At 37.0% G+C, this 12,211-nt stretch overlaps 1 protein-coding gene across 1 annotated transcript in view; it reads left to right on the top strand.

Annotated features, from left to right (window-relative positions):
* Positions 1-12,211, top strand: part of LOC129710934 (mucin-16-like) — a 98,689-nt gene that overhangs the window by 35,828 nt on the left and 50,650 nt on the right. The window contains exons 40-59 of the mRNA XM_055658241.1: positions 85-152; positions 918-1,087; positions 1,207-1,233; positions 2,003-2,157; positions 4,167-4,322; positions 4,413-4,480; positions 5,246-5,415; positions 5,535-5,561; positions 6,331-6,485; positions 6,576-6,643; positions 7,409-7,578; positions 7,698-7,724; positions 8,494-8,648; positions 8,739-8,806; positions 9,572-9,741; positions 9,861-9,887; positions 10,657-10,811; positions 10,902-10,969; positions 11,735-11,904; positions 12,024-12,050. Of these exons, the coding sequence (XP_055514216.1) occupies positions 85-152; positions 918-1,087; positions 1,207-1,233; positions 2,003-2,157; positions 4,167-4,322; positions 4,413-4,480; positions 5,246-5,415; positions 5,535-5,561; positions 6,331-6,485; positions 6,576-6,643; positions 7,409-7,578; positions 7,698-7,724; positions 8,494-8,648; positions 8,739-8,806; positions 9,572-9,741; positions 9,861-9,887; positions 10,657-10,811; positions 10,902-10,969; positions 11,735-11,904; positions 12,024-12,050 (2,101 nt within the window). The remainder of the gene's footprint in view (positions 1-84; positions 153-917; positions 1,088-1,206; positions 1,234-2,002; positions 2,158-4,166; positions 4,323-4,412; positions 4,481-5,245; positions 5,416-5,534; positions 5,562-6,330; positions 6,486-6,575; positions 6,644-7,408; positions 7,579-7,697; positions 7,725-8,493; positions 8,649-8,738; positions 8,807-9,571; positions 9,742-9,860; positions 9,888-10,656; positions 10,812-10,901; positions 10,970-11,734; positions 11,905-12,023; positions 12,051-12,211) is intronic.

Raw genomic sequence — 12,211 nt, forward strand, 5'->3', positions numbered from 1 at the left:
TGACAAATTACTGATTGATTTAATTAATTCATTCATTACTCATGGTTCAGAGAGTCTAATACTCTAACCATTGCCTGTTTACAGCTGAACCAACTGTTTCGCAGCAGTAATGTTAACAAAACCTTCTTCAGCTGCAAAGTTCTTTCATTCAGGTAAGGAAAACTAAGATTAATCCGGGTCAGTATTTGCATCAACACCACGTGCAACCTCAGACAAGCACATGTAACTGCAAGTGCATCAACATTTCCTAAATGGCAACTCTGATAGAAAAATGGCATCTCATATTTAGACTTGTTTTTCTCAAAAATAATTCCCAAACCAATATTTATGGATTTCTAAGGAGTTTCACAACGTCCATGGTGGTGCATCCCAAGTAATTCATGTGCCATGGCCACAATGATGTGTAGGTTCATGGACATGCAGTGGTGCACCAGAAATATCAGAAGGTGACTTTCAGATTCTAGACATTTCCCGCATCATGCAGATATTGTGGTCGACTCATGTAAATGTTGCCACCAAGTGCTTGCAAGGTCTGCTTTAGCATTGGTTTGAGAGGAAACAGATCCAGGCCATGGATTGCAGTGGTGAAAACACATCTCTGATGAGCTCTGATGTATGTTGATTCCCAAAATCATGGCCCATTCCATTCCCAATGTATTAATTTTTGTACTAAAAAAATGCCTCAGGAATCAATAATTGCACAGAAACAGTCTACAGAGGAAATATTTAATTTATTTTGCTAATTGAATGCCATATTCCCGCCTACATTTATTCTGGCAAATGACATACATATTATGTGCTTGAGTATATAAATAATTTGTATTCCCCAATGTTTTAATCAATAGTTTCTAATCCCAAACTGTCTGACATCTTAAGTCAAGCAGATTTACTCAATTACCTCTGCATCTATTCCACAGCACCGCAGCCACACAAGGCACCAGAGTTCATGCAAACTGCACCTTCACAATTGACTCTGATCCCCAGGATGTTAACAGGGTTAGATTGTACCGTGTGTTCAGAGACCTGTCTAATAACATCACCACTCTAGGACCATATTCTCTGGACAGTAACAGCCTCTACGTGAACGGTATGTATCACTTAAATAAGCATTAGAGTGAAAAGTTCAGAAAATTTCATAATCAATCATTTTCCCCTATTTAATGTACACATTTTGCCAGATACATAATTATTCTTTTAATCTTTCAGGTTACAATGAACCATCACCTACAACCAGTGAGTACTGTTTTGAATTTCATCTTTCAATAAAATTGCCTTTTGTTGCAGTGGATAACATCAGTGAATATATTTACCAAACGTTCATTAAATATTGTCAGATATGGTCTCCGTATTAGTGACGTTAACACAGCAAGTGTGTGACAATGGAAAGTGGATGAGATGTTACCATCCTATCATCATCATGTTTTCATCTCCACTGCTGGCCATACATTCCATCGGTTGCACCCAAAATACCAATGTACCAATCTTTGCTTCATTGGAAATGATAATCATAGACCGTTAGTGTCATGGTGGCTACAGCACAGAAATTGACTCTTTGGATCATGGATTCTGTGCCAATGGCAATCCACCCCTTTATACTAATCCTATATTAATCACATTTTTTATTCTCCCTTCATCAAAAGTAATTCACATTATTCCCTTCATCATGTATTTATTTGTACACTGTGAATGGCATGATTGAAATCATGTATAGTATTTCCGCCAACTGATTAGCATGCAACAAAAGCTTTTCACTTTACCTCGGTACACATGATAACGAACTAAACTCAAACGCAAACTCAAACTCATCCTCTTCAACTGCAGCAAGGTGCTACCATTGACCTACTTATTTGGGTCATTTTACAGTGGCCATAGAGCATAGACCTATACATTATTCATCTATGTGTAATACTCTTTCCCTTCTTTACACTAAATGTTAAGAATAATTCAACAAAAAGCTTTTTTTAATTTGATTGTTTAATAATTTTGCACAATTTCTTAACAGCGATATCACCAATACAGACCACAACTCCAAATATGCAAACAAATCCTTTTGATTTTAACGTGACCTTCGTTGTAACAAACTTGACCTCAGCAGCAGATTTACAAGATCCCAATTCAGCATTGTTCAACTCTACAGCAAGTGTTATTGTTTTGCAGGTCAGTTGACAAATTACTGATTGATTTAATTAATTCATTCATTACTCATGGTTCAGAGAGTCTAATACTCTAACCATTGCCTGTTTACAGCTGAACCAACTGTTTCGCAGCAGTAATGTTAACAAAACCTTCTTCAGCTGCAAAGTTCTTTCATTCAGGTAAGGAAAACTAAGATTAATCCGGGTCAGTATTTGCATCAACACCACGTGCAACCTCAGACAAGCACATGTAACTGCAAGTGCATCAACATTTCCTAAATGGCAACTCTGATAGAAAAATGGCATCTCATATTTAGACTTGTTTTTCTCAAAAATAATTCCCAAACCAATATTTGTGGATTTCTAAGGAGTTTCACAACGTCCATGGTGGTGCATCCCCAAGTAATTCATGTGCCATGGCCACAATGATGTGTAGGTTCATGGACATGCAGTGGTGCACCAGAAATATCAGAAGGTGACTTTCAGATTCTAGACATTTCCCGCATCATGCAGATATTGTGGTCGACTCATGTAAATGTTGCCACCAAGTGCTTGCAAGGTCTGCTTTAGCATTGGTTTGAGAGGAAACAGATCCAGGCCATGGATTGCAGTGGTGAAAACACATCTCTGATGAGCTCTGATGTATGTTGATTCCCAAAATCATGGCCCATTCCATTCCCAATGTATTAATTTTTGTACTAAAAAAATGCCTCAGGAATCAATAATTGCACAGAAACAGTCTACAGAGGAAATATTTAATTTATTTTGCTAATTGAATGCCATATTCCCGCCTACATTTATTCTGGCAAATGACATACATATTATGTGCTTGAGTATATAAATAATTTCTATTCCCCAATGTTTTAATCAATAGTTTCTAATCCCAAACTGTCTGACATCTTAAGTCAAGCAGATTTACTCAATTACCTCTGCATCTATTCCACAGCACCGCAGCCACACAAGGCACCAGAGTTCATGCAAACTGCACCTTCACAATTGACTCTGATCCCCAGGATGTTAACAGGGTTAGATTGTACCGTGTGTTCAGAGACCTGTCTAATAACATCACCACTCTAGGACCATATTCTCTGGACAGTAACAGCCTCTACGTGAACGGTATGTATCACTTAAATAAGCATTAGAGTGAAAAGTTCAGAAAATTTCATAATCAATCATTTTCCCCTATTTAATGTACACATTTTGCCAGATACATAATTATTCTTTTAATCTTTCAGGTTACAATGAACCATCACCTACAACCAGTGAGTACTGTTTTGAATTTCATCTTTCAATAAAATTGCCTTTTGTTGCAGTGGATAACATCAGTGAATATATTTACCAAACGTTCATTAAATATTGTCAGATATGGTCTCCGTATTAGTGACGTTAACACAGCAAGTGTGTGACAATGGAAAGTGGATGAGATGTTACCATCCTATCATCATCATGTTTTCATCTCCACTGCTGGCCATACATTCCATCGGTTGCACCCAAAATACCAATGTACCAATCTTTGCTTCATTGGAAATGATAATCATAGACCGTTAGTGTCATGGTGGCTACAGCACAGAAATTGACTCTTTGGATCATGGATTCTGTGCCAATGGCAATCCACCCCTTTATACTAATCCTATATTAATCACATTTTTTATTCTCCCTTCATCAAAAGTAATTCACATTATTCCCTTCATCATGTATTTATTTGTACACTGTGAATGGCATGATTGAAATCATGTATAGTATTTCCGCCAACTGATTAGCATGCAACAAAAGCTTTTCACTTTACCTCGGTACACATGATAACGAACTAAACTCAAACGCAAACTCAAACTCATCCTCTTCAACTGCAGCAAGGTGCTACCATTGACCTACTTATTTGGGTCATTTTACAGTGGCCATAGAGCATAGACCTATACATTATTCATCTATGTGTAATACTCTTTCCCTTCTTTACACTAAATGTTAAGAATAATTCAACAAAAAGCTTTTTTTAATTTGATTGTTTAATAATTTTGCACAATTTCTTAACAGCGATATCACCAATACAGACCACAACTCCAAATATGCAAACAAAATCCTTTTGATTTTAACGTGACCTTCGTTGTAACAAACTTGACCTCAGCAGCAGATTTACAAGATCCCAATTCAGCATTGTTCAACTCTACAGCAAGTGTTATTGTTTTGCAGGTCAGTTGACAAATTACTGATTGATTTAATTAATTCATTCATTACTCATGGTTCAGAGAGTCTAATACTCTAACCATTGCCTGTTTACAGCTGAACCAACTGTTTCGCAGCAGTAATGTTAACAAAACCTTCTTCAGCTGCAAAGTTCTTTCATTCAGGTAAGGAAAACTAAGATTAATCCGGGTCAGTATTTGCATCAACACCACGTGCAACCTCAGACAAGCACATGTAACTGCAAGTGCATCAACATTTCCTAAATGGCAACTCTGATAGAAAAATGGCATCTCATATTTAGACTTGTTTTTCTCAAAAATAATTCCCAAACCAATATTTGTGGATTTCTAAGGAGTTTCACAACGTCCATGGTGGTGCATCCCAAGTAATTCATGTGCCATGGCCACAATGATGTGTAGGTTCATGGACATGCAGTGGTGCACCAGAAATATCAGAAGGTGACTTTCAGATTCTAGACATTTCCCGCATCATGCAGATATTGTGGTCGACTCATGTAAATGTTGCCACCAAGTGCTTGCAAGGTCTGCTTTAGCATTGGTTTGAGAGGAAACAGATCCAGGCCATGGATTGCAGTGGTGAAAACACATCTCTGATGAGCTCTGATGTATGTTGATTCCCAAAATCATGGCCCATTCCATTCCCAATGTATTAATTTTTGTACTAAAAAAATGCCTCAGGAATCAATAATTGCACAGAAACAGTCTACAGAGGAAATATTTAATTTATTTTGCTAATTGAATGCCATATTCCCGCCTACATTTATTCTGGCAAATGACATACATATTATGTGCTTGAGTATATAAATAATTTCTATTCCCCAATGTTTTAATCAATAGTTTCTAATCCCAAACTGTCTGACATCTTAAGTCAAGCAGATTTACTCAATTACCTCTGCATCTATTCCACAGCACCGCAGCCACACAAGGCACCAGAGTTCATGCAAACTGCACCTTCACAATTGACTCTGATCCCCAGGATGTTAACAGGGTTAGATTGTACCGTGTGTTCAGAGACCTGTCTAATAACATCACCACTCTAGGACCATATTCTCTGGACAGTAACAGCCTCTACGTGAACGGTATGTATCACTTAAATAAGCATTAGAGTGAAAAGTTCAGAAAATTTCATAATCAATCATTTTCCCCTATTTAATGTACACATTTTGCCAGATACATAATTATTCTTTTAATCTTTCAGGTTACAATGAACCATCACCTACAACCAGTGAGTACTGTTTTGAATTTCATCTTTCAATAAAATTGCCTTTTGTTGCAGTGGATAACATCAGTGAATATATTTACCAAACGTTCATTAAATATTGTCAGATATGGTCTCCGTATTAGTGACGTTAACACAGCAAGTGTGTGACAATGGAAAGTGGATGAGATGTTACCATCCTATCATCATCATGTTTTCATCTCCACTGCTGGCCATACATTCCATCGGTTGCACCCAAAATACCAATGTACCAATCTTTGCTTCATTGGAAATGATAATCATAGACCGTTAGTGTCATGGTGGCTACAGCACAGAAATTGACTCTTTGGATCATGGATTCTGTGCCAATGGCAATCCACCCCTTTATACTAATCCTATATTAATCACATTTTTTATTCTCCCTTCATCAAAAGTAATTCACATTATTCCCTTCATCATGTATTTATTTGTACACTGTGAATGGCATGATTGAAATCATGTATAGTATTTCCGCCAACTGATTAGCATGCAACAAAAGCTTTTCACTTTACCTCGGTACACATGATAACGAACTAAACTCAAACGCAAACTCAAACTCATCCTCTTCAACTGCAGCAAGGTGCTACCATTGACCTACTTATTTGGGTCATTTTACAGTGGCCATAGAGCATAGACCTATACATTATTCATCTATGTGTAATACTCTTTCCCTTCTTTACACTAAATGTTAAGAATAATTCAACAAAAAGCTTTTTTTAATTTGATTGTTTAATAATTTTGCACAATTTCTTAACAGCGATATCACCAATACAGACCACAACTCCAAATATGCAAACAAATCCTTTTGATTTTAACGTGACCTTCGTTGTAACAAACTTGACCTCAGCAGCAGATTTACAAGATCCCAATTCAGCATTGTTCAACTCTACAGCAAGTGTTATTGTTTTGCAGGTCAGTTGACAAATTACTGATTGATTTAATTAATTCATTCATTACTCATGGTTCAGAGAGTCTAATACTCTAACCATTGCCTGTTTACAGCTGAACCAACTGTTTCGCAGCAGTAATGTTAACAAAACCTTCTTCAGCTGCAAAGTTCTTTCATTCAGGTAAGGAAAACTAAGATTAATCCGGGTCAGTATTTGCATCAACACCACGTGCAACCTCAGACAAGCACATGTAACTGCAAGTGCATCCACATTTCCTAAATGGCAACTCTGATAGAAAAATGGCATCTCATATTTAGACTTGTTTTTCTCAAAAATAATTCCCAAACCAATATTTGTGGATTTCTAAGGAGTTTCACAACGTCCATGGTGGTGCATCCCAAGTAATTCATGTGCCATGGCCACAATGATGTGTAGGTTCATGGACATGCAGTGGTGCACCAGAAATATCAGAAGGTGACTTTCAGATTCTAGACATTTCCCGCATCATGCAGATATTGTGGTCGACTCATGTAAATGTTGCCACCAAGTGCTTGCAAGGTCTGCTTTAGCATTGGTTTGAGAGGAAACAGATCCAGGCCATGGATTGCAGTGGTGAAAACACATCTCTGATGAGCTCTGATGTATGTTGATTCCCAAAATCATGGCCCATTCCATTCCCAATGTATTAATTTTTGTACTAAAAAAATGCCTCAGGAATCAATAATTGCACAGAAACAGTCTACAGAGGAAATATTTAATTTATTTTGCTAATTGAATGCCATATTCCCGCCTACATTTATTCTGGCAAATGACATACATATTATGTGCTTGAGTATATAAATAATTTCTATTCCCCAATGTTTTAATCAATAGTTTCTAATCCCAAACTGTCTGACATCTTAAGTCAAGCAGATTTACTCAATTACCTCTGCATCTATTCCACAGCACCGCAGCCACACAAGGCACCAGAGTTCATGCAAACTGCACCTTCACAATTGACTCTGATCCCCAGGATGTTAACAGGGTTAGATTGTACCGTGTGTTCAGAGACCTGTCTAATAACATCACCACTCTAGGACCATATTCTCTGGATAGTAACAGCCTCTACGTGAACGGTATGTATCACTTAAATAAGCATTAGAGTGAAAAGTTCAGAAAATTTCATAATCAATCATTTTCCCCTATTTAAAGTACACATTTTGCCAGATACATAATTATTCTTTTAATCTTTCAGGTTACAATGAACCATCACCTACAACCAGTGAGTACTGTTTTGAATTTCATCTTTCAATAAAATTGCCTTTTGTTGCAGTGGATAACATCAGTGAATATATTTACCAAACGTTCATTAAATATTGTCAGATATGGTCTCCGTATTAGTGACGTTAACACAGCAAGTGTGTGACAATGGAAAGTGGATGAGATGTTACCATCCTATCATCATCATGTTTTCATCTCCACTGCTGGCCATACATTCCATCGGCTGCACCCAAAATACCAATGTACCAATCTTTGCTTCATTGGAAATGATAATCATAGACCGTTAGTGTCATGGTGGCTACAGCACAGAAATTGACTCTTTGGATCATGGATTCTGTGCCAATGGCAATCCACCCCTTTATACTAATCCTATATTAATCACATTTTTTATTCTCCCTTCATCAAAAGTAATTCACATTATTCCCTTCATCATGTATTTATTTGTACACTGTGAATGGCATGATTGAAATCATGTATAGTATTTCCGCCAACTGATTAGCATGCAAAAAAAGCTTTTCACTTTACCTCGGTACACATGATAACGAACTAAACTCAAACGCAAACTCAAACTCATCCTCTTCAACTGCAGCAAGGTGCTACCATTGACCTACTTATTTGGGTCATTTTACAGTGGCCATAGAGCATAGACCTATACATTATTCATCTATGTGTAATACTCTTTCCCTTCTTTACACTAAATGTTAAGAATAATTCAACAAAAAGCTTTTTTTAATTTGATTGTTTAATAATTTTGCACAATTTCTTAACAGCGATATCACCAATACAGACCACAACTCCAAATATGCAAACAAATCCTTTTGATTTTAACGTGACCTTCGTTGTAACAAACTTGACCTCAGCAGCAGATTTACAAGATCCCAATTCAGCATTGTTCAACTCTACAGCAAGTGTTATTGTTTTGCAGGTCAGTTGACAAATTACTGATTGATTTAATTAATTCATTCATTACTCATGGTTCAGAGAGTCTAATACTCTAACCATTGCCTGTTTACAGCTGAACCAACTGTTTCGCAGCAGTAATGTTAACAAAACCTTCTTCAGCTGCAAAGTTCTTTCATTCAGGTAAGGAAAACTAAGATTAATCCGGGTCAGTATTTGCATCAACACCACGTGCAACCTCAGACAAGCACATGTAACTGCAAGTGCATCAACATTTCCTAAATGGCAACTCTGATAGAAAAATGGCATCTCATATTTAGACTTGTTTTTCTCAAAAATAATTCCCAAACCAATATTTGTGGATTTCTAAGGAGTTTCACAACGTCCATGGTGGTGCATCCCAAGTAATTCATGTGCCATGGCCACAATGATGTGTAGGTTCATGGACATGCAGTGGTGCACCAGAAATATCAGAAGGTGACTTTCAGATTCTAGACATTTCCCGCATCATGCAGATATTGTGGTCGACTCATGTAAATGTTGCCACCAAGTGCTTGCAAGGTCTGCTTTAGCATTGGTTTGAGAGGAAACAGATCCAGGCCATGGATTGCAGTGGTGAAAACACATCTCTGATGAGCTCTGATGTATGTTGATTCCCAAAATCATGGCCCATTCCATTCCCAATGTATTAATTTTTGTACTAAAAAAATGCCTCAGGAATCAATAATTGCACAGAAACAGTCTACAGAGGAAATATTTAATTTATTTTGCTAATTGAATGCCATATTCCCGCCTACATTTATTCTGGCAAATGACATACATATTATGTGCTTGAGTATATAAATAATTTCTATTCCCCAATGTTTTAATCAATAGTTTCTAATCCCAAACTGTCTGACATCTTAAGTCAAGCAGATTTACTCAATTACCTCTGCATCTATTCCACAGCACCGCAGCCACACAAGGCACCAGAGTTCATGCAAACTGCACCTTCACAATTGACTCTGATCCCCAGGATGTTAACAGGGTTAGATTGTACCGTGTGTTCAGAGACCTGTCTAATAACATCACCACTCTAGGACCATATTCTCTGGACAGTAACAGCCTCTACGTGAACGGTATGTATCACTTAAATAAGCATTAGAGTGAAAAGTTCAGAAAATTTCATAATCAATCATTTTCCCCTATTTAATGTACACATTTTGCCAGATACATAATTATTCTTTTAATCTTTCAGGTTACAATGAACCATCACCTACAACCAGTGAGTACTGTTTTGAATTTCATCTTTCAATAAAATTGCCTTTTGTTGCAGTGGATAACATCAGTGAATATATTTACCAAACGTTCATTAAATATTGTCAGATATGGTCTCCGTATTAGTGACGTTAACACAGCAAGTGTGTGACAATGGAAAGTGGATGAGATGTTACCATCCTATCATCATCATGTTTTCATCTCCACTGCTGGCCATACATTCCATCGGTTGCACCCAAAATACCAATGTACCAATCTTTGCTTCATTGGAAATGATAATCATAGACCGTTAGTGTCATGGTGGCTACAGCACAGAAATTGACTCTTTGGATCATGGATTCTGTGCCAATGGCAATCCACCCCTTTATACTAATCCTATATTAATCACATTTTTTATTCTCCCTTCATCAAAAGTAATTCACATTATTCCCTTCATCATGTATTTATTTGTACACTGTGAATGGCATGATTGAAATCATGTATAGTATTTCCGCCAACTGATTAGCATGCAACAAAAGCTTTTCACTTTACCTCGGTACACATGATAACGAACTAAACTCAAACGCAAACTCAAACTCATCCTCTTCAACTGCAGCAAGGTCCTACCATTGACCTACTTATTTGGGTCATTTTACAGTGGCCATAGAGCATAGACCTATACATTATTCATCTATGTGTAATACTCTTTCCCTTCTTTACACTAAATGTTAAGAATAATTCAACAAAAAGCTTTTTTTAATTTGATTGTTTAATAATTTTGCACAATTTCTTAACAGCGATATCACCAATACAGACCACAACTCCAAATATGCAAACAAATCCTTTTGATTTTAACGTGACCTTCGTTGTAACAAACTTGACCTCAGCAGCAGATTTACAAGATCCCAATTCAGCATTGTTCAACTCTACAGCAAGTGTTATTGTTTTGCAGGTCAGTTGACAAATTACTGATTGATTTAATTAATTCATTCATTACTCATGGTTCAGAGAGTCTAATACTCTAACCATTGCCTGTTTACAGCTGAACCAACTGTTTCGCAGCAGTAATGTTAACAAAACCTTCTTCAGCTGCAAAGTTCTTTCATTCAGGTAAGGAAAACTAAGATTAATCCGGGTCAGTATTTGCATCAACACCACGTGCAACCTCAGACAAGCACATGTAACTGCAAGTGCATCAACATTTCCTAAATGGCAACTCTGATAGAAAAATGGCATCTCATATTTAGACTTGTTTTTCTCAAAAATAATTCCCAAACCAATATTTGTGGATTTCTAGGGAGTTTCACAACGTCCATGGTGGTGCATCCCAAGTAATTCATGTGCCATGGCCACAATGATGTGTAGGTTCATGGACATGCAGTGGTGCACCAGAAATATCAGAAGGTGACTTTCAGATTCTAGACATTTCCCGCATCATGCAGATATTGTGGTCGACTCATGTAAATGTTGCCACCAAGTGCTTGCAAGGTCTGCTTTAGCATTGGTTTGAGAGGAAACAGATCCAGGCCATGGATTGCAGTGGTGAAAACACATCTCTGATGAGCTCTGATGTATGTTGATTCCCAAAATCATGGCCCATTCCATTCCCAATGTATTAATTTTTGTACTAAAAAAATGCCTCAGGAATCAATAATTGCACAGAAACAGTCTACAGAGGAAATATTTAATTTATTTTGCTAATTGAATGCCATATTCCCGCCTACATTTATTCTGGCAAATGACATACATATTATGTGCTTGAGTATATAAATAATTTGTATTCCCCAATGTTTTAATCAATAGTTTCTAATCCCAAACTGTCTGACATCTTAAGTCAAGCAGATTTACTCAATTACCTCTGCATCTATTCCACAGCACCGCAGCCACACAAGGCACCAGAGTTCATGCAAACTGCACCTTCACAATTGACTCTGATCCCCAGGATGTTAACAGGGTTAGATTGTACCGTGTGTTCAGAGACCTGTCTAATAACATCACCACTCTAGGACCATATTCTCTGGATAGTAACAGCCTCTACGTGAACGGTATGTATCACTTAAATAAGCATTAGAGTGAAAAGTTCAGAAAATTTCATAATCAATCATTTTCCCCTATTTAATGTACACATTTTGCCAGATACATAATTATTCTTTTAATCTTTCAGGTTACAATGAACCATCACCTACAACCAGTGAGTACTGTTTTGAATTTCATCTTTCAATAAAATTGCCTTTTGTTGCAGTGGATAACATCAGTGAATATATTTACCAAACGTTCATTAAATATTGTCAGATATGGTCTCCGTATTAGTGACGTTAACACAGCAAGTGTGTGACAATGGAAAGTGGATGA

This window comes from Leucoraja erinacea, chromosome 29 (genome assembly GCF_028641065.1).
Source record: "Leucoraja erinacea ecotype New England chromosome 29, Leri_hhj_1, whole genome shotgun sequence".
Classification (NCBI taxonomy): Eukaryota; Metazoa; Chordata; class Chondrichthyes; order Rajiformes; family Rajidae; genus Leucoraja; species Leucoraja erinaceus.